This window comes from Heptranchias perlo, unplaced genomic scaffold (genome assembly GCF_035084215.1).
Source record: "Heptranchias perlo isolate sHepPer1 unplaced genomic scaffold, sHepPer1.hap1 HAP1_SCAFFOLD_391, whole genome shotgun sequence".
Classification (NCBI taxonomy): domain Eukaryota; kingdom Metazoa; phylum Chordata; class Chondrichthyes; order Hexanchiformes; family Hexanchidae; genus Heptranchias; species Heptranchias perlo.
In genome coordinates, this window is record NW_027139403.1 from 1 (window position 1) to 22,140 (window position 22,140).

The window sequence follows — 22,140 nt, forward strand, 5'->3', positions numbered from 1 at the left end:
TAAGGGAACGATTCACTCCTGTCTGGTACTGTACGGCCAGTGTGTGTCTCAGTGTCAGAGGTTGTTAGAGGCCGAGGGGGAGAGAGAGGGAAAGAGAGAGAGGGTCAGGGGGAGAAAAAAAGACAGAGAGGGGAAGAGAGAGAGAGAGAGAGAGGGAGGGGGGTGGGGAAAGACAGACAGACAGAAAGAGAGAGAGAGAGAAGAGGAAGAGAAAAAGAGAGAGAGAGAGAGAGAGAGAGAAAAAGAGAGAGAGAGAGAGAGAGAGAGAAAAGAGAGGGGAGAGAGAGAGAGAGAGAGAGAAAAGAGGGTGAGTGAGAGGGGTGAGGGAGAGTGAGAGAGGGGGGACAGAGAGAGAAAAAGACAGAGGGAAGGGGAGAGAGAGAGAGAGACGGTCTCCTGCCAGAAAGCGGGACGTGTGTCGGTGAGGGTCCTGCAGGGTGTTTGGGTGATGTGCCTGTCATGGTTGAATAGCTGCCAATGTGTGTGTGACCTGTGAGTTGTGGATGTGCGGCTTGCAACAGTGGTAATGTGTGAGGGTGAGAGGAAGCATCTGATTGATAGAGTTGATTGGTAGGTGGGAGATGGGGGCCCCCCCTTGCTGGTGAGAAGCCATTAAACAGCCCCTCTCTGTCCTCCCCTCTCTGTCTCTCTTGTCGCTTGAAAAGTACTCTATTCACCTTTCTGCAGCATTTTTATTTATTAAAATGTTTTCTATATTAAAACTTCAATTAGAGGCTGGAAACCTGTCAGTTAAATCTCGTTTCTCAACCTTTGGATGATTTGAGTGTTTGAAATGGTGCTGTGCCCTGAGCTCAGAACCTGTTTGCCATCCAGACCCGGGGAGGTGAGAATGAGATGGAGATGAGAGGAGGATGAGGGGAATCCTGGCCAAGAATCGTTCTCTCCGCTGGAGACTGACTGACTGAGACCTTCACCGCAGCCTGGACCCGATGGGGGTCACGTGAGTAATGTCTGGGTTACTCTGGGATCACTGGGACATTCAGGGACATTGGGGGATCACTGGGACATTCTGGGGACATTGGGGGATCACTGGGACATTGTACAGGAGCTGACACTGAGACACACACTGACCATCTGACAGTTCAGCGCTCCCTCAGTACCGACCGTCCGACAGAATATCACCATCTGTTCGAGCCCAAATTCCTCCCTTCGTTCATTGCAAGTGCAACTTTTCAGAAATAACACAAAGTGGATCAAACTATTAATTCAGAGGCTGACAATGTGACATATCTGGGGTCTGAATTGAATTAAAAGTACTTTTAGGGAGCGTCCTGCAGCACGCAGAGAGCCCAAATGTGAAAACAGCCTCCAAATGTTTTCTTAGTTTGAAGTTTAATTTTTGAAAAGGTCACTGACAACTCAGAAAGAAATAGTGTTAATTCTGAAGCCATTTTGGGCCCCCATGTGAAATTGTATTGTGATGGAACCACACAGACACATGGGGAAGCTCGGGAGCAAACTGATTGGAATTTGAGATTTTAATCCCATATTCATTTGTGGCACAGCTCAGCTCAATTCAAACCCAATGTCTGTGCAAGGGCCACGTGTCTCCTGACTGTACAGTCTGTGTGTGTGTGTGTGTGTGTGTGTGTGTGTGTCTCAGTCTCACTGGTCCCATAACATAACTTTAAAGCAGTAAAATTAACCAGAATCTGCTCCAAAGACAAAACAATCCAGATCTTGAAGGTGTGATGATTTCCTCCTTCTCTCTGCTCTGTTGGTGGGAGGCTCATTTCCAGTCCCAGGTATTTGTCTATTCCCCATGTCTGATGGGTTGGTTCCTGTGAACAGTTTGTCAGAGAGTGTTTCACTGCTTCAGGGTGTTTAATTGTAAACAATTTTACAACACCAAGTTATAGTCCAGCAATTTTATTTTAAATTCACAAGCTTTCGGAGATTTTCTCCTTCCTCAGGCAAATGTTTTCTCCTTCCTCAGGCAAACATTTTCTCCTTCCTCAGGCAAACATTTGCCTGAGGAAGGAGAAAATCTCCGAAAGCTTGTGAATTTAAAATAAAATTGCTGGACTATAACTTGGTGTTGTAAAATTGTTTACAATTGTCAACCCCAGTCCATCACCGGCATCTCCACATCAGGGTGTTTACAGAGAGATGTGTGGAATCTGACAACACCAGGTTTTAGTCCAATAGTGTTATTCAACTCCTTTGATTGCCTTGACACGGGCAGTTGGAACGATTATCTTCCCCCCTCTCTCTATCACTCCCTCTCTTTCTCTGCCTCTGTCCCCCTCTCTTTCTGTTTTTTTTCTCTCTCTTTCTCCCCCTCTCTCTCCCACCCCCTCTCTCCCACCCCCTCTCTCCCACCCCCTCTCTCCCACCTCCTCTCTCTCTCTCCCCTCTCTCTCCCTCTCCCCCTCTCTCTCTCCTCTCCCCCTCTCTCTCCCTCTCCCCCTCTCTCTCCCTCTCCCCCCTCTCTCTCCCTCTCCCCCTCTCTCTCCCTCTCCCCCTCTCTCTCCTCTCCCCCTCTCTCTCCCTCTCCCCCTCTCTCCCCCTCTCTCCCCCTCTCTCTCCCTCTCTCCCCCTCTCTCCCCCTCTCTCCCCCTCTCTCCCCCTCTCTCCCCCTCTCGCCCACTCTCGCCCACTCTCTCCCTCTCGCCCCCTCTCGCCCCATCTCTCGCCCTCTCTCGCCCTCTCTCTCCCTCTCGCCCCCTCTCTCCCTCTCTCTCCCTCTCTCCCTCTCGCCCTCTCTCTCCCTCTCGCCCTCTCTCCTCTCTCTCTCTCTCTCTCTCCCCCTCTCTCTCTCCCCCTCCCTCTCCCCCCCTCCCTCTCCCCCTCTCCCTCTCCCCCTCTCCCTCTCCCCCTCTCCCTCTCCCCCTCTCCCTCCCCCTCTCCCCCTCCCCCTCTCCCTCCCCCCCTCTCCCTCCCCCCCTCTCCCTCCCCCCCCCTCCCTCCCCCCTCTCCCTCCCCCCTCTCCCTCCCCCCCTCTCCCTCCCCCCCTCTCCCTCCCCCCTCTCCCTCCCCCCCTCTCCCTCCCCCCCTCTCCTCCCCCCCTCTCCCTCCCCCCCTCTCTCTCCCCCCCTCTCCCTCCCCCCCTCTCCCTCCCCCCCTCTCTCTCCCCCCCCTCTCTCTCTCTCTCTCTCTCTCTCACTCACCCTCTCTCACTCTCTCTCCCCCTCTCTCTCTCTCTCCCCCTCTCTCTCTCTCTCTCTCCCCTCTCTCTCTCTCCCCCTCTCCCTCCCCCCCCTTTCTCCCTCCCCCCCCCTCTCTCCCTCCCCCCCCTCTCTCCCTCCCCCCCCCCCTCTCTCCCTCCCCCCCCCCTCTCTCCCTCCCCCCCCCTCTCCCTCCCCCCCCTCTCTCTCCCTCCCCCCCCTCTCTCTCCCTCCCCCCCCTCTCTCTCCCTCCCCCCCCTCTCTCTCCCTCCCCCCCCCTCTCCCTCCCCCTCTCTCCCTCCCCCCCCCCCTCTCTCCCTCCCCCCCCCTCTCTCCCTCCCCCCCCCTCTCTCCCTCCCCCCCCCCTCTCTCCCTCCCCCCCCCTCTCTCCCTCCCGCCCCCTCTCTCCCTCCCGCCCCCCTCTCTCCCTCCCCCCCCCCTCTCTCCCTCCCCCCCCCCTCTCTCCCTCCCCCTCCCCTCTCTCCCTCCCCCCCCCCTCTCTCACTCTCCTCCTCTCTCTCCCTCCATCTCTCTGTCTTTATCTCTCGCTCTCTCTGTCTATCTCTCTCATTCTCCCTCTCTCTCTGAGGGGGGAGAGATTGAACAGGGAGGGGGGAGCGATTGAACAGGGAGGGGGGAGAGATTGAACAGGGAGGGGGGAGCTGCTGATTCAAACAAGAGAAAACAGTAAAGGGAAAAGCTGTTGTAATTTCCCACATGGCAACAAACAGAACAGAAGTAGAAACAAAGTCCAGAAATTGTGTCTCCGGGGCCCAGGGACAGAAGAGAAAACAAACCCAGGGGAGGTTTGGACCCTGCAGCAAACACTGAGCAGCACAGACAGACAGACAGACACCTGTTAGGGGAATCAGACGCAAAGCACAAGAGAAAAATCCTGCAAACTTGGATTAGGGAGAAAAGCAACATGGAGAGAGAGAGAGAGAGAGAGAGAGAGGGAGGGAGGGAGGGAGGGAGGGAGCTCTGGGCTCTTGCTGTGCCTTTTTAATCCCTTGCTTTTGTATTTTAATCAATTCCCTCTCTCTCTCTCTCCCCTCAGGAATCTCTTTGATGAAATGCTGCAAGGAGATGATCCAGAAAGACATTTTGTGAGAAGGAGGAGGAGGAATCCTGGGCCAAGAATCGTTCTCTCTGCTGGGGACTGACTGACTGAGACCTTCACCGCAGCCTGGACCCAATGGGGGCCACGTGAGTAATGTCTGGGTTACTCTGGGATCACTGGGACATTCTGGTGCCACTGTCTGGGTCACTGGGACATTCTGGGGACACTGGGGGGTCACTGGGACATTCTGGGGACACTGGGGGATCACTGGGACATTCTGGGGACACTGGGGGGTGTCACTGGAACATTCAGGTGACACTGGGGGGGGTCACTGGGACATCCAGGGGACACTGGGGGGGTCACTGGGACATTCTGGTGCCACTGTCTGGGTCACTGGGACATTCTGGGGACACTGGGGGGTCACTGGGACATTCTGGGGACACTGGGGGGTGTCACTGGAACATTCAGGTGATACTGGGGGGTCACTGGGACATCCAGGGGACACTGGGGGGTCACTGGGACATTCTGGGGACACTGGGGGTCATTGGGACATTCTGGGGCCACTGGGGGGGTCACTGGGACATTCTGGGGACACTGGGGGGGTCACTGGGACATTCAGGGGACACTGAGGGATCACTGGGACATTCTGGGGTCACTGGGGGGGGTCATTGGGACATTCTGGGGACACTGGGGGGGGTCATTGGGACATTCTGGGGACACTGGGGGGTCACTGGGACATTCTGGGGTCACTGGGGGGGTCACTGGGACATTCTGGGGCCACGGGGGGGGGGTCCACTGGGACATTCTGGGGCCACTGGGGGGATCACTGGGACATTCTGGGGACACTGGGGGGTCACTGGATTTTAAACAGGAGGGTGGAGATCACACAGAGAGGGGGAAGGGATTGAACAGGGAGAGGGGGAAGGGATTGAACAGGGAGAGGGGGAAGGGATTGAACAGGGAGAGGGGGAAGGGATTGAACAGGGAGAGGGGGAAGGGATTGAACAGGGAGAGGGGGAAGGGATTGAACAGGGAGAGGGGGAAGGGATTGAACAGGGAGAGGGGGAAGGGATTGAACAGGGAGAGGGGGAAGGGATTGAACAGGGAGAGGGGGAAGGGATTGAACAGGGAGAGGGGGAAGGGATTGAACAGGGAGAGGGGGAAGGGATGGCTGCCATTTTGTCCAAGATGGGGGCCGCGCCGGCCGCCGTTTTCTCCATGCTGTCCCCGTGCCATAACACAGAAATATATAAATACATTATAAATATATAGATAATATATTATAAATACAAGTTGTTGTTGTGGTGGTGGCCCAAACACACAGGCCGCCACTCTGGCATCCCCGGCTGCACTCTGGGCTGCCCGGCTGCACTCTGGGCTGCCCGGCTGCACTCTGGGCTGCCCGGCTGCACTCTGGGCTGCCCGGCTGCACTCTGGGCTGCCCGGCTGCACTCTGGGCTGCCCGGCTGCACTCTGGGATGCCCGGCTGCACTCTGGGCTGACTGGCTGCACTCTGGGATGCCCGGCTGCACTCTGCCATCACTCTGGGGTCACTGGGACATTCTGGGGTCACTGCGGGATCACCGGGGGCACTCTGTCGGCCACCTGCCGCCATTTTGTCCAAGATGGTGGCTGCGTTGCCCGCCATTTTGTCCAAGATTGCGTCTCGCCGGCCGCTATTTTGTTTAATTTATTATATAAATAATTCAATTGTTTAAAATGTAATGTTAATAATTCAATAGTTTAATTCAATATAAAAATAATCAATTGCTTAATTTATTATATAAAGAAGCCAATTCTTTAATGTATTATCAATAATTATTTAATTTAATGTACAATTGGTTCAACTATTTAATTATATAAATAATTCAATAGTTTATATTATATAAATAATTCAATGCATTAATTCATTATATAAATAATTTAACAGCTTAATTTATGATATAATAATTCATGTGTCTAATTTATTATATCAGAAATCCAATAGTTTAATTTATAATGAATTGTTTTATTTATTGTATAAATAATTCAATTGCTCAATTCATTATATAAATAATTCAAGTGTTTAATTTATTATAAAAATAATACAATAGCATAATTCATTCCATGAATAATACAAGTGTTAAATTTATTATATAAAGAAACAATTCTTTAATTTATTATATAAATACTTGAATTGATTATCTAAATAATTCAAATTATTAATTTATGATATAAATAATTCAAAAGCTCAAATCATTAGAAAAATAATACAAGTGTTAAATTTATTATATAAAGAAACAATTAGAATCATAGAAGTTTACAACATGGAAACAGGCCCTTCGGCCCAACATGTCCATGTCGCCCAGTTTATACCACTAAGCTAGTCCCAATTGCCTGCACTTGGCCCATATCCCTCTAGACCCATCTTACCCATGTAACTGTCCAAATGCTTTTTTAAAAGACAAAATTGTACCCGCCTCTACTACTGCCTCTGGCAGCTCGTTCCAGACACTTACCACCCTTTGAGTGAAAAAATTGCCCCTCTGGACCCTTTTGTATCACTCCCCTCTCACCTTGAATCTATCCCCCCTCGTTATAGACTCCCCTACCTTTGGGAAAAGATTTTGACTATCTACCTTATCGATGCCCCTCATTATTTTATAGACTTCTATAAGATCACTCCGAAACCTCCTACTATCCAGGGAAAAAAGTCTCAGTCTATCCAACCTCTCCCTATAAGTCAAACCATCAAGTCCCAGGAGCATCCTAGTAAATCTTTTCTGCACTCTTTCTAGTTTAATAATATCCTTTCTATAATAGGGTGACCAGAACTGTACACAGTATTCCAAGTGTGGCCTTACAATGTCTTGTACAACTTCAACAAGACATCCCAACTCCTGCATTCAATGTTCTGACCAATGAAACCAAGCATGCCGAATGCCTTCTTCACCACCCTATCCACCTGTGACTCCACTTTCAAGGAGCTATGAACCTGTACTCCTAGATCTCTTTGTTCTTTCACTCTCCCCAACGCCCTACCATTAACGGAGTAGGTCCTGGCCCGATTCGATCCACCAAAATGCATCACCTCACATTTATCTAAATTAAACTCCATCTGCCATTCATCGGCCCACTGGCCCAATTTATCAAGATCCCGCTGCAATCCGAGAGAACCTTCTTCACTGTTCACAATGCCACCAATCTTGTGTCATCTGCAAACTTACTAACCATGCCTCCTAAATTCTCATCCAAATCATTAATATAAATAACAAATAACAGCGGACCCAGCACCGATCCCTGAGGCACACCGCTGGACACAGGCCTCCAGTTTGAAAAACAACCCTCCACAACAATTTTGTATCCAATTTATTATGTAAATAATTCAAGTGTTTCATTCATTATATAAATAATTCAACTAAATATTGAATTCTTTATATAATAAATTAAACAAAGGAATATTTATATAATGAATTAAACTATTGAATTATTTTTATGATACAATAAATAAACACTAATTGTTCATGTAACAAATTAAAGAATTGATTATTTAATGAATTGAACTGTTCAATAATTTATGAAATGAATTGAACGATTGAATTATTTATATTATAAACTAAACACTTGAATTATCTGCTTCCAATGTCTTTGTTTTTCGGCCTGATATTAAGATCATCAATGGCGGCTGCATCACCCAGCATGCAGCGCGGTTCAGATTGTGCCCTATCTGAATCAGTGGAGCCCAGCGCGCAGGCGCAGTAGTGACTCATTATCGGTCAGTGTGTCCTGAGCATGCGCGGCCAGTCGAGGCTGCGGGAGGAGCGCGTTCGGTGCAGGTCAGAGGATCGGAGCAAGAGGCTCAATAAACCCCGGGGCCCGGGTCCGGGCTCAGGCCCAGGCTCAGGCTTTACAAACCCCGAGTGCGGGCCCAGACCCGAATATAAAACAGTGAACATTATCCCCCCCTCACTACCCGCCGGGAAATGAAGGGGAAATGGGGATCGGTCAGGGAGCGTCTGTAAATGAAGGAGAAATGGTGATCGGTCAGGGAGCGTCTGTAAATGAAGGAGAAATGGTGATCGGTCAGGGAGCGTCTGTAAATGAAGGAGAAATGGCGATCGGTCAGGGAGCGTCTGTAAATGAAGGAGAAATGGTGATCGGTCAGGGAGCGTCTGTAAATGAAGGAGAAATGGTGATCGGTCAGGGAGCGTCTGTAAATGAAGGAGAAATGGTGATCGGTCAGGGAGCGTCTGCAAATGAAGGAGAAATGCCGATCGGTCGGGGAGTGTCTGGAAATGAAGGAGAAATGGTGATCTCAAGACCTTTCGTCATCCGGGGAGCTCGAGCTTTGGATGTTGTTCCTTTCCTCCTCGTGGGAATCTGTCTACTCTGTACCCAAACCAACTCCTCCTTGAAGGCCTCCCACTGTTCAATTACTGTTCTGCCTGCCAATTTTTGATACCAATCCACCTGGACAAGATCCCTTTTTAACTCACTGGAATTAGCCCTCCTCCAGTTAAGAATTTTCACATTTGACTGTCCCCTGTCCTTTTCCATTACTGTTCTAAACCTAATGAGATTATGATCACTGCTGCCCCACTGAAACATGCTCCACCTGCCCCACTTCATTCTCCACACCGAGCCCACTGCTGTACTCACACTCTCTCACACTCACTCTCTCACACTCACTCTCTCACACTCACTCTCTCACCCTTTCACTTATGGTTTCGGGCCACTGAAAGATGATGCGATGGGTTTGGATTTCAGCACAGGGAGGAGGGAGAGTGTGTGGGACGGGGATTTACAGCTTTGAGGAATGAGAGAGGAAATAATGTTCCATAGAAAGTAAAGTTATCTGATCTGAATTTCTATCCTGTAATTACAGTGATAACTTTTATAAACTCCTTTTACAGGGGAGGATTTGCAGAGGGAAACTCAAAGCAAAGATCACGTCAAGATCTGACAGAGTCACTCGATTCATCAGGACCTGAATATCATCGGCCTTTAAATGTGGAAGGAGAAACATTTGTCTGTTCTGTCTGTGGGAGAAGATTTCAAACATCAGTGTGAGTGGAAAAGCACCGAGACACACACACCCGAGTGAGAGTGTTCCAGTGCACTGACTGTGGAAAGAGCTTTAACCAGTTACACAGCCAGAAAAAACATCGCACCGTTCACAGCGGGGAGAAACCGTACACGTGTTCTGTGGGTGGACGAGGCTTCAACTGATCGTCTAACCTGGAGAGACACAAGGACACCCGGACCATGGAGAAACCGTGGAAATGTGGGGACTGTGGGAAGGGATTCAATTACCCTTCAGAGCTGGAAACTCATCGACGCAGTCACACTGGGGAGAGGCCGTTCACCTGCTCCGTGTGTGGGAAGGGATTCACTCGGTCATCCAGCCTTCAGACACACCAGCGAGTTCACTCTGATGAGAGACCTTTTAAATGTTCTGACTGTGAGATGAGGTTCAAAAGCAAAATTAATCTGCTGATACACCAACGCACTCACACGGGGGAGAGGCCGTTCACCTGCTCCGTGTGTGGGAAGGGATTCGCTATTTCATCCAGCCTCCAGACACACCAGCGAGTTCACACTGGGGAGAGGCCTTTTAAATGTTCTGACTGTGAGAAAAGGTTTAAATGCAAAAGGAATCTGCTGACACACCAATGTACCCACACTGGGGAGAGGCCGTTCTCCTGCTCCGTGTGTGGGAAGGGATTCACTCAGTCATCCCTCCTCCTGACACACCAGCGAGTTCACACTGGGGAGAGGCCGTTCACCTGCTCCATGTGTGGGAAGGGATTCACTCAGTCATCCCTCCTCCTGACACACCAGCGAGTTCACACTGGGGAGAGGCCGTTCACCTGCTCCGTGTGTGGGAAGAGATTCACTCGGTCATCCAGCCTCCTGACACACCAGCGAGTTCATTCTGATGAGAGATCTTTTAAATGTTCTGACTGTGAGAAGAGGTTTAAAAGCAAAAGTAATCTGCTGATACACCAACGCACTCACACTGGGGAGAGGCCGTTCATCTGCTCTGTGTGTGGGAAGGGATTCACTCGGTCATCTGAGCTTCTGACACACCAGCGAGTTCACACTGGGGAGAGGGCTTTTCAATGTTCTGACTGTGAGAAGAGGTTTAAAAGCAAAATTGAACTGCTGAAACACCAACGCACTCACACTGGGGAGAGACCGTTCATCTGCTCTGTGTGTGGGAAGGGATTCACTCGGTCATCTCACCTCCTGACACACCAGCGAGTTCACACTGGGGAGAGGCCGTTCACCTGCTCCGTGTGTGGGAAGAGATGCACACTGTCATCCACCCTCCTTACACACCAGCAAGTTCACTCCGATGAGAGACCTTTTAAATGTTATGACTGTGGGAAGAGGTATAAAAGCAAATGTAATCTGCTGACACACCAACGCACTCACACTGGGGAGAGGCCGTTCACCTGCACCTTGTGTGGGATGAGATTCACTCGGTCATCCATCCTGCTGAGACACCAGCGAGTTCACTCCGATGAGAGACCTTTTAAATGTTCTGACTGTGAGAAGAGGTTTAAAAGCAAATTTAATCTGCTGACACACCAACGCACTCACACTGGGGAGAGGCCGTTCTCCTGCTCTGTGTATGGGAAGGGATTCGCTGGGTCATCCACCCTGCTGAAACACCAGCGAGTTCACACTGGAGAGGGGGCGTTCACCTGCTCCGTGTGTGGGATGAGATTCGCTCGGCCATCCAACCTGCTGAGACACCAACGAGTTCACTCCGATGAGAGACCTTTCAAATGTTCTGACTGTGAGAAGAGGTACAAAAGCAAATTTAATCTGCTGACACACCAACGCACTCACACTGGGGAGGGGCCGTTCACCTGCTCAGTGTGTGGGAAGGGATTCACTTGGTCATCCTCCCTGCTGAAACACCAGCGAGTTCACACTGAGAGACCTTTAAATGTTCTGACTGTGGGAAGAGATTTAAAATCAGAAACGAACTGCTGAGACATCGACGCACTCACACTGGGGAGAGACTGTTCACCTGCTCCGTGTGTGGGAAGAGATTCACTCGATCATCCCACCTTCTGAAACATTAACTTGTTCACACTATTGAGTGACCTTTTAATGCAGTGACTGTGAGAAGAGCTTTAAAAGCAGAAATGAACTGCTGACACATCAACGCATGCCCATTGGTTGAGAGACTGTTCACCTGCTCCGTGTGTGGGAAGGGATTCACTCAGTCATCACACGTGCTGAGACACCAGCGAGTTCACGAAATGAGCAGGTCCAACGAGCCAGTCTGTAACACAGGCCAATGACTCAGTGCAGCTCGTGACCCAGTCACTGGGCTCCGTTATAGCCTCTCCTGTCAGTAACACACAAAGAGAAATTGTAAATCTGAAACAGAAAGAGATAATGTATAACACTTCATATCAACCACCAGTTTTTCCCTCTTTCCGGCTTTTAAAACAATCTGTTTCACAGTTTGTGAAACCCGAAACAGCCTCTGGGATTTGCTGATTGAGAATTTCAGTGGAAATTGGGACCGTCATTAAGTATCGGAACAAATATCCCCGCTGAGGTTTCGGGATTGTTACTGGTTTATTTATATCAGTGAGTGACCAATTTTAAACCAGGTGAGGGTCTAAACCTAATGTAAGAGCCTGGGATAGACAAGAGATTCTTCAATGTATCAAGTTAAATTACACTGATTCCACCAACACTGGACATCACATCCCTCAAACATTGTTACCTGTTACTGTATAAAACTGGTGAGGGTGGAAATGGGAAATAACTGAAAAAAACTTCATTGTATCAAAGTTAATTCTGATCATTATTATTATACAAACATTCTACAGCCGGTCCCTTAAAAAGGACCCAATATCAAACCAGTCCCCAGTCCTTGGGCCTGTGCCAATGTTGTGATTTGCACCCGCTTCTGACTGACTTGGTATCAGACGCACTCCCGTCAACAGTAAACGGATGGAGCCGGATCCATAAGAGAAAAATGAGGACCGAGCTCCGCGGTTCTCCCAGAGTGCGGGAGGCGGAGTAACAGCAGCAGACAGAGAGATCTCTCTAAACCAGCCGCTGCCGCCGGAGAGAAGCGAGTCCCGTTCCGAGCCGTGTCTGTCAGGCGCCCGCTGACCCTCTCTTCACTGAAGGGGACCGATTCAGCACCAACTCACACACCCACCATTGGATCATTTAATCACCTTCAACACCTGAATTACATCACCACTTAATCCTCTATACACGAGGAAATACAAACCTTGTCCACGCAACTTGCCCTCATAATGTAACCATTTTAGCCCCGGTATCATTCTGGTCTTTCTGCGCTGCACCTCCTGCAAGGCCAATATATCCTTCCTGAGGTCTGGTGCCCAGGACTGAATGCCGTGCTCTAAATGTGGCCTTAGCAGAGTTTATAGAATTCTAACATAAATTCCACCCTTTTGAATTCCAGTTCCCTTGAGATAAAGGCCGACATTCCATTAGCCATTTTAATTATTTTTTGCACCTGTCTGCCAACTCTTCCTGATTTCCCGAAGTATCTCTGCTCACCCACAGTTCCTGGCTTCTCACCATTTTGAAAATACTCTGATTTATCTTGCTTCGGGCCAAAGTGGATGGCCTCACATTTCCCCACATTGAAACTTTGAACAGTCTGGGGCTCTTTTGTATCGAAAAGAGAAGGCTGAGGGTGACCTGATACAGGACTTTAAGATTATGCAAGGGTTTGATAGGTCAGATGTAGATAAGGTGTTTGTACTTTTGGGAGTGGGGACGTCAGAACTTAGGGCCATGAATATAATAGTCATCAATAAATCCAATCTGGCATTCAAGAGAAACATATTTATCCAGAGAGTCGTTAGAATGTGCAGCTCGCTCCCACAAGGAGTAGATAAGGCGAATCGCATGGATGCATTTACAGGGAAGCGAGATAAACACATGGAGGAGAATGGAATATTCGGGTTTGCTCATAGGGTTAGATGAAGAGGGGTTGGAGGAGGCTCGTCTGCAGCATAAACACCGGTATAGTCTAGTTGGGCCGAATTGCCTGTTTCTGTGATGTACATTCGATGTAATTCTATGTAAGCTCCATCTGACACAGTTTTACCAACTCACTGAATCTATCAATTTCCTTTTACAACTTTATGCTCCCATCTACACCACTCACTGTGCACCCAAACTTGGTGTCGTCGACAAACATGGATATACCGCTCTCTATTCCTTCATCTGCCTCATTTATACAGATCCCTGGGGGACTCCACTAATCAAATCCTGTCAATTTGAGTACATACCCATTAACCCTACTCTCTGTCTCCTACCTCCAAACCAACTCCCTCCCCATGTCAATGGATTGCTTTGAATTCCACATGTAAACAGAAATGAGAACAGTCTCTGATGTTAAACCTTATCGAATGCCTCTGGAAGTCAATATACACATAACACCCATAGACACTCCATTATTTACCACGTTAGTTACATCTTCAAAAAGTTCAACTAGTTTCGTTCGACTTGACTTACCCTTGACAAATCCATGCTGACTCTCTCTGATCAATTCAGGTTTATCCAAGTGCTCAGTCATTCTTTCCCTCATAACAGATTCTGGTAACTTCCCCACAACAGACATCAGACTAATAGGTCTATAATTTCCTGCTTTATCTCTCCTACCCTTCCGATATAATGGAATGACATTTGAAATTTTTCAATCCATGGAACAATTCCTGAATCAAGAGAGTTTTGAACGATCATGACTAAAGCATGTACAATTTCCTCACCTATTCCCCTTAGTCCCCTGGGATGGTAAACATCAGGTCCTGGAGATTTGTCTATCTTTAGTCTAATTGTTTTCTCCAATACCATTATTTTACTTACACTGAATCCCCTTGATTTATTTTCAGTTTTCCTCGTGTCTCTGGTATATTATCCTAATGATTTTCTGTGAGTATCAGCAAGTCTGCCATTTCCTGATTTTCAATTACAATATCACCTCCATTTGTCTTTAAGGGCCCACATTACTCTTAGTCACCCTTCTTTCTCATAATATACGTGTAAAAACCTTGAAAGTTGTCCTTAATTTCACTCACAAGTTTTTCTCGTTTTCCCTCTTTGCACCTTTTACAATTTTTTTTTAGTTTAAGCACCACCATAAACAACTCTTCACTGTGAAATTTGCTAAATTAGTTCTTCAGTGTCAGAGCGAGAATTGTCCATCCCTAATTTTTTTAAAGTAACAAACAGAAGCACAAATATTCATTCGTGTATCAAAGCACTGATGGACACAGAAAGATAAACACAGCTTGAAACGCAGTCAGTATCGGGATTCACAGGGAAACGGGCAAGTGAAATCGACAAAGATCAAACAGTCTGAATCACCAACAGAATGTGATGTGTAGCTGATAGATATTAATGAGAGGAGGTTGGAAACAGTACCATGAATTGGCTCCGTGGCTTAGTTGGTTGAAGCGAGATCCTGGATTCAACTCCCAGTGGTGCCTTTGTTTAATTCGTGGTGTTCAGTGAATTTTAGACGGAAAAACGCACAGTGCGGTGTTTGTGTTTTGTTCAGGAGCCAACACAGAACTGATCAGGAAGTCTCTTCAAAAATCCCTTTTCATTATACAGACAGCCCTCTCATAGAATGTGTCAGTGACACGTTCTTGTTTCTGGGCTCGTTGAGGTCGGGGGATAATTCTCGATTCGAGGGTCATACCCTGGAGAAGCCCTAATTTAACCCTGGACTTTTGATCTTGACGTGCGGTTCAAACTTTGCAAAGAGGAAAAATAAATCCACAAATTACTCCACCTGAATCTCAAGCGCTTTCGGAAGAAGTTCAGTTCAAACAATCAGGACTTTAAAGGCACCTCAATGAGCTGCACTTTCATTGAACGAGCTTTGCTTCCAATTACATTCGACCTTGAAACCGCTCTGGGTTTTCATCTCACTGAAGCAGAGTGTGGCCGCTCTGTATCTGTGAGCATGTCGGTGACGAGGTTCGCTTTGATATTGGTCGCTCTCAATTTTTAAGATCTCGTCAAGTTCAGGGAAAAGAAACCGAGAATCGAATTGTCCCTGTAAGTGATGAATTGAAGGGATTGGTGCTCCAAGCAGATCTGGAAAATGCGCAGTGCGGTCTCTCAGGAATTCCAAATCCACCCTCTCGCCACTCGGCGATCATATTAACTGAGCTTTACTCTGGCCCAGTGACACCGCGCTGAAATCGAGTATTTCTCTGGCACGTTTCTCTTAACTTCACAGTTGCTGGTTTAAGAGTGAAGACCGGCTCGTTGGATTTTCACTCCTGCAAGTTTCAACCACTCATTTTGGAAAAGTAAACTGACAGTAGACAGCTGTTATATTGGTCACTGCAGCCTCAAGGTTTAGCTCAGTGAATTACTGGTTTCGCAGGTGACCTCTTCACTTGTCTCGATGGTGCTATTGGTTAGATTGATTCGAGCCCTTATTTTATTTTTCCTCAGGATTCATTGCCTCAATGTTCCAGGGTTTCAATGTGTGTTTTGTCTGCAAGAAAATGTACCGTGATCATTGCCGGCTGAGCAGGGCTGATATTCCACCATTTACCCTGTGGACTAAAAAAAACCTTGTGATCGGAGAGCAGGCACATGAAACTTATAAAGGAATGGAACATTGGCTTCACGGAAATCACAATTCATCTTGACAGACAAGATCCTGAAAGGCGAATTCGCTGTGACATGGAGATTTCTGTCGTGAGCGAGACCAGACTGTTTCTATGTTCAGAGAATAAATGGCGCACGCTTTATGTTGGAAAAGCAAAACGGTGGGGATTTTTGTCATAGCCCGATGCCTTTCGTGTTGTATCAACTGTCCCTCGTTGCGTTACTTTCATCTTGATCGCATAACCAGTTCAGGCGTTCTTGTGATAAATGGCGACAATTGCCTGCTTTGATAAATTTAACAACGGCTGCACCAGATTCCTGGCGTCAAAAACACTGAACCTTTAATCCCACTCTTCAGATACAGTCTGTAAAATAATGAAATTTCATCACATGAAATGCACAAAAATCAAAGATTCCAACCACTCGCTGTGTAAAGAAGTTCTTACTCATGTCACCTTTGCTTCTTTTGCCAATCACCTTAAATCTATGCCCTTTGGTTCATGTCCCTTCCGCCAATGGGAACAGTTTCACTCTATCTACTCTGTCAAGGCCCTTCATGATTTTGAATATGTCTGTCAAATCTCCTCTCAGCCTTCTCAGTTCCAAGGAGAACAATCCCAGCTTCTTCAGTCTATCCACGTAATTTAAGTCCCTCATCCCTGGAATCATTCCAGTAAATCTCCTCTGCACCCTCTCAAGGCCTTCACATCCTTCCAAAAGTGCACTGCCCAGAACGGGACACAATACTTCATTTGTGGCCGAAATAGTGTTTTATGAAGGTTCATCATGACTTCCTTGTTTTCTAATGTATGCCCTCTTTATAAAGCCCAGGACCCCGTTTGCTTTATAAACCGCTTTCTCAACCTGCCCTGCTACTTTCAAGGATTTCTGCACATATACCCCAAGATCCCTCTGTTCCTCTGACCCTTTCAGAATTGTGCCCTCAAGTTTATATTGCCTCTCCTCGTTTTTCCTACCGAAATGCATCACCTCGCATTTTTCCGTGTTAAACTTCATCTGCCACGTGTCTGTCCATGCCACCGGCGTGTCCATATCCTCTTCAAGTCTATCATATAGAATCATAGAATCATAGAAGTTACAACATGGAAACAGGCCCTTTGGCCCAACATGTCCATGTCGCCCAGTTTATACCACCAAGCTAGTCCCAATTTCCTGCACTTGGCCCATATCCCTCTATACCCATCTTACCCATGTACCTGTCCAAATGCTTTTTAAAAGACAAAATTGTACCCGCCTCGACTACTGCCTCTGGCAGCTCGTTCCAGACACTCACCACCCTTTGAGTGAAAAAATTGCCCCTCTGGACCCTTTTGTATCTCTCCCCTCTCACCTTAAATCTATGCCCCCTCGTTATAGACTCCCCTACCTTTGGGAAAAGATTTTGACTATCGACCTTATCTATGCCCCTCATTATTTTATAGACTTCTATAAGATCACCCCTTAACCTCCTACTCTCCAGGGAAAAAAGTCCCAGTCTGTCTAACCTCTCCCTAAAAGTCAAACCATCAAGTCCCGGTAGCATCCGAGTAAATATTTTCTGCACTCTTTCTAGTTTAATAATATCCTTTCTATAATAGGGTGACCAGAACTGTACACAGTACTCCAAGTGTGGCCTCACCAATGCCCTGTACAACTTCAACAAGACATCCCAACTCCTGCATTCAATGTTCTGACCAATGAAACCAAGCATGCCGAATGCCTTCTTCACCACCCTATCCACCTGTGACTCCACTTTCAAGGAGCTATGAACCTGTACTCCTAGATCTCTTTGTTCTATAACTCTCCCCAACGCCCTACCATTAACGGAGTAGGTCCTGGCCCGATTCGATCTACCAAAATGCATCACCTCACATTTATCTAAATTAAACTCCATCTGCCATTCATCGGCCCACTGACCCAATTTATCAAGATCCCGTTGCAATCCGAGATAACCTTCTTCACTGTCCACAATGCCACCAATCTTGGTGTCATCTGCAAACTTACTAACCATGCCTCCTAAATTCTCATCCAAATCATTAATATAAATAACAAATAACAGCGGACCCAGCACCGATCCCTGAGGCACACCGCTGGACACAGGCATCCAGTTTGAAAAACAACCCTCTACAACCACCCTCTGTCTTCTGTCGTCAAGCCAATTTTGTATCCAATTCGCTACCTCACCTTGGATCCCATGAGATTTAACCTTATGTCACAACCTACCATGCGGTTCCTTTGTCACAGGCTTTGCTGAAGTCCATGTAGACCACGTCCACTGCACAGCCCTCATCTATCTTCTTGGTTACCCCTTCAAAAAACTCAATCAAATTCGTGAGACATGATTTTCCTCTCACAAAACCATGCTGACTGTTCCTGATTGGTCCCTGCCTCTCCAAATGCCTGTGGATCCTGTCCCTCAGAATACCCTCTAACAACTTACCCACTACAGATGTCAGGCTCACCGGTCTGTAGTTCCCAGGCTTTTCCCTGCCGCCCTTCTTAAACAAAGGCACAACATTTGCTACCCTCCAGTCTTCAGGCACCTCACCTGTAGTGGTGGATGATTCAAATATCTCTGCTAGGGGACCCGCAATTTCCTCCCTAACCTCCCATAACGTCCTGGGATACATTTCATCAGGTCCCGGAGATTTATCTACCTTGATGCGCGTTAAGACTTCCAGCACCTCCCTCTCTGTAATATGTACACTCCTCAAGACATCACTATTTATTTCAACAAGTTCCCTAACATCCATGCCTTTCTCAACCGTAAATACCGATGTGAAATATTCATTCAGGATCTCACCCATCTCTTGTGGTTCCGCACATAGATGACCTTGTTGATCCTTAAGAGGCCCTACTCTCTCCCTAGTTACTCTTTTGCCCTTTATGTATTTGTAGAAGCTCTTTGGATTCTCCTTTGCCTTATCTGCCAAAGCAATCTCATGTCCCCTTTTTGCCCTCCTGATTTCTCTCTTAACTCTGCTCCGGCAATCTCTATACTCTTCAAGGGATCCACTTGATCCCAGCTGCCTATGCATGCAATATGCCTCCTTCTTCTTTTTGACAAGGGCCTCAATCTCCCGAGTCATCCAAGGTTCCCTACTTCTACCAGCCTTGCCCTTCACTTTATAAGGAATGTGCTTACCCTGAACCCTGGTTAACACACTTTTGAAAGCCTCCCACTTACCAGACGTCCCTTTGCCTGCCAACAGACTCTCCCAATCAACTTCTGAAGGTTCCAGTCTGATACCATCAAAATTGGCCTTTCCCCAATTTAGAATTTTAACTTTTGGGCCAGACCTATCCTTCTCCATAGCTATCTTAAAACTAATGGAATTATGATCACTGGTCCCAAAGTGATCCATCACTAACACTTCTGTCACCTGCCCTTCCTTATTTCCCAAGAGGAGGTCAAGTTTTGCCCCCTCTCGAGTCGGGCCATCCACATACTGATTGAGAAATTCCTCCTGAATACACTCAACAAATTTCTCTCCATCCAAGCCCCTAATGCTATGGCTGTCCCAGTCAATGTTGGGAAAGTTAAAGTCCCCTACTATTACCACCCTATTTTTCTTGCAGCTGTCTGTAATCTCCTTACATATTTGCTCCTCAATTTCCCGTTGACTATTTGGGGGTCTGTAGTACAATCCTATCAAAGTGATCTCTCCCTTCTTATTTTTCAGTTCTACCCATATAGACTCAGTGGGCGAACCCTCGCATATATCCTCTCTCACGACTGCCGTGATGTTCTCCCTAATCAAGAACGCAACTCCCCCTCCTCTCTTACCTCCTGCTCTATCTTTCCTATAGCATCTGTACCCTGGAACATTGAGCTGCCAGTCCTGCCCCACCTCACTGTTCTCTACCCTTCCAAGTTTTGTGTCATCTGCAAATTTTGATATTGTACCCTTTACTCCCAACTCCAAGTCATTAATATATATCAAGAAAAGTAGTGGTCCCAGCACCGACCCGTATGGAACACCATTGTCCACCTCCCTCCTGTCCGAAAAACAACCATTCACCACAACTCTCTGTTTCCTGTCATTCAGCCAGTGCTGCATCCATATTGCTATTGCCCCCTTTATTCCATGGGCTGCAATCTTGATAGCAAGCCTACCACGTGGCACTTTATCAAACGCTTTTTGAAAGTCCATATACACCACGTCAACTGCATTGACCTCATCTACCCTCTCTGTTACCTCATCAAACTACTCTATCGAGTTGGTTAAACACGATTTGCCTTTAACAAATCCGTGCTGGAATTCCCTGATCAATCCACACTCGTCCAAGTGACTGTTAATTCTGTCCCGGATTATCATTTCCAAAACTTTCCCCATCACCGAGGTTAAACTGACTGGCCTATAGTTGCTGGGTTTATCTTTACACCCTTTTTTTGAACAAGGTTGTAACATTTGCAATTCTCCAGTCTTCCGGCACCATCCCCATATCGAAGGATGTCTGGAAGATTATGGCCAGTACCTGTGCAATTTCCCCCTTTACTTCCCTCAGCATCCTCGGGTGCATCCCATCTGGATCAGGTGACTTATCTATTTTAAGTACAGCAAGCCTTTCTAGTACCTCTTCTTTCTCATTTTTTAGCTCATCCAGTATCTTAACTATATCTTCCTTTATCGAGAATCTGGCAGCATCTTCTTCCTTGGTAAAGAACAATGCGAAGTACTCATTTAGTACCTCAGGCCATGCCCACTGCCTCCATGAGTAGATCTCCTTTATGGTCCCTAATCGTCCCCACCCCTCCTCTTACTACACGTTTACTGTTAACATGTCTGTAGAAGACTTTTTGATTCCCTTTTATGTTTTCCGCGATTCTTATACTCTCTCTTTGCCCCTCTTATTTCCTTTTTCACTTCCCCTCTGAACTTTCTATAGTCTCTCTGGTTGGTACTTGTGTTATCAACCTGACACCTGTCATAGGCCACTTTTCCCCGCTTCATCTTACTCTCTATCTCTCTTATTATCCAGGGAGCTCTGGCTTTAGTTGCCCTACCTTTCTACCTCGTTGGAATGTACCTTCTCTATCCCCGAATCATCTTTTTAAAAGCCGCCCACTGTCCAATTATAGTTTTGCCTGACAATCTTTAATTCCAATTTACCGGGGCCAGATCTGATCTCATCCCACTGAAATTGACCCTCCTCCAATTGAGTACTTTTACTTTAGAGTGGACAGAGTCCATTTCCATAGATAGTCTAATCCTTATGATACTGATCGCTGCTCCCTAAATGCTCCCCCACTGACACTTGCTCCACTTGGCCCGCCTCATTCCCTTGCACCAAGTCCAGCAATGCCTCCTTCCTCAGTGGGCCAGAAACGTACTGGTCGAGAAAGTTATCCTGAACACATTTCAAAAATTCTTCCCCTTCTTTGCGCCTTATGTTATTGTTATCCCAGTCTATATTAGGATGGTTGAAATCCCCTGTTATCACTACTCTATGGCTTTTTCAACTCTCTGTAATTTCCCTGCAAATTTGCTCCTCCATATCGGTCCCACCAGCTGTTGGCCTATAGAATACACCAAGTACTGTAATCGGACCTCTATTGTTCCTTAACTCGAACTCAGTACCCAGTAGAAATCCCCTCGTTCCTGGGAACTTTGTATTAAGCAGAAGTTAGCACCAAAAAGTGTTCGTGGTGGGACTGAGAAATGCTGAAACAGCCGGCACCCTGTAAAACAGAGCTCCAAGTATCGGTTTAAATAAAGTCCTGAACTGACAGAGCGGAGGGCAGATGAGGATTGAATTAAATCCCAATTCACTGAATCTAAACAAGGTTTAAATAAGTGAATCTGTCAGGAGTGGGATTCCTGAGCTTGTGTGTGAGCTGAAACTGGATCGGTCCCGTTCTGTGAAGACTGAATGGCAGGCGGCTCCCAGACAGGGCTCAGGCCGGGACTGGCAGCTCTCCACTGGGAACGGCTGGATTGGAGAGCGGGGCTCCTGCGCTGTTGCTGCTGCTGCTTCCGCCTCTTCGAGACCCTGTGGCGGTCGGTACCGATCTCCCTCCTATGGATCCGGCTCCAGGTGTTCGCTGTGGACCTCGTGGCGCAACGGTAGCGCGTCTGACTCCAGATCAGAAGGATGCGTGTTCGAATCACGTCGGGGTCATTGCATTTTCGCAACGTTTCAGTATCACTCTGTTTTATCGCGGGGCAGTCTTTCAGGGATGGTCTGTTCACTGTGTGTAAAATATTATTTATCACAGAATGAACACACCACAGAAGGAGGCCATTCAACCCATCAATCCCTTACCTGCCTTTTGTAAGACCAATCCCATTGGTCCCATTCCCCGTCCCTTTCCCCGTGGCCCTG

At 47.4% G+C, this 22,140-nt stretch overlaps 1 protein-coding gene and 1 non-coding gene across 6 annotated transcripts in view; both read left to right on the forward strand.

Annotated features, from left to right (window-relative positions):
* Positions 1 to 875: 875 nt before the first annotated feature.
* LOC137312007 (zinc finger protein 585A-like) overlaps positions 876 to 22,140 on the forward strand; it is a 237,209-nt gene continuing 215,944 nt past the window's right edge. The window contains exons 1-4 of one of the 5 annotated variants that reach the window (XM_067978813.1): positions 876 to 961; positions 4,186 to 4,334; positions 9,081 to 11,804; positions 15,655 to 16,227. In XM_067978813.1, coding sequence (XP_067834914.1) covers positions 9,433 to 11,172 — 1,740 coding nt within the window. In that variant the 5' untranslated portion in view covers positions 876 to 961; positions 4,186 to 4,334; positions 9,081 to 9,432 and the 3' untranslated portion in view covers positions 11,173 to 11,804; positions 15,655 to 16,227. Of the gene's footprint in view, positions 962 to 4,185; positions 4,335 to 9,080; positions 11,805 to 15,654; positions 16,228 to 22,140 lie in introns of those variants that run through there. The other 4 variants (XM_067978815.1, XM_067978814.1, XM_067978816.1 and 1 more) reach the window with 4 other exon arrangements.
* trnaw-cca (transfer RNA tryptophan (anticodon CCA)) lies at positions 21,865 to 21,936 on the forward strand. Its single transcript has one exon. It is a non-coding gene; the product is annotated as a tRNA-Trp (tRNA).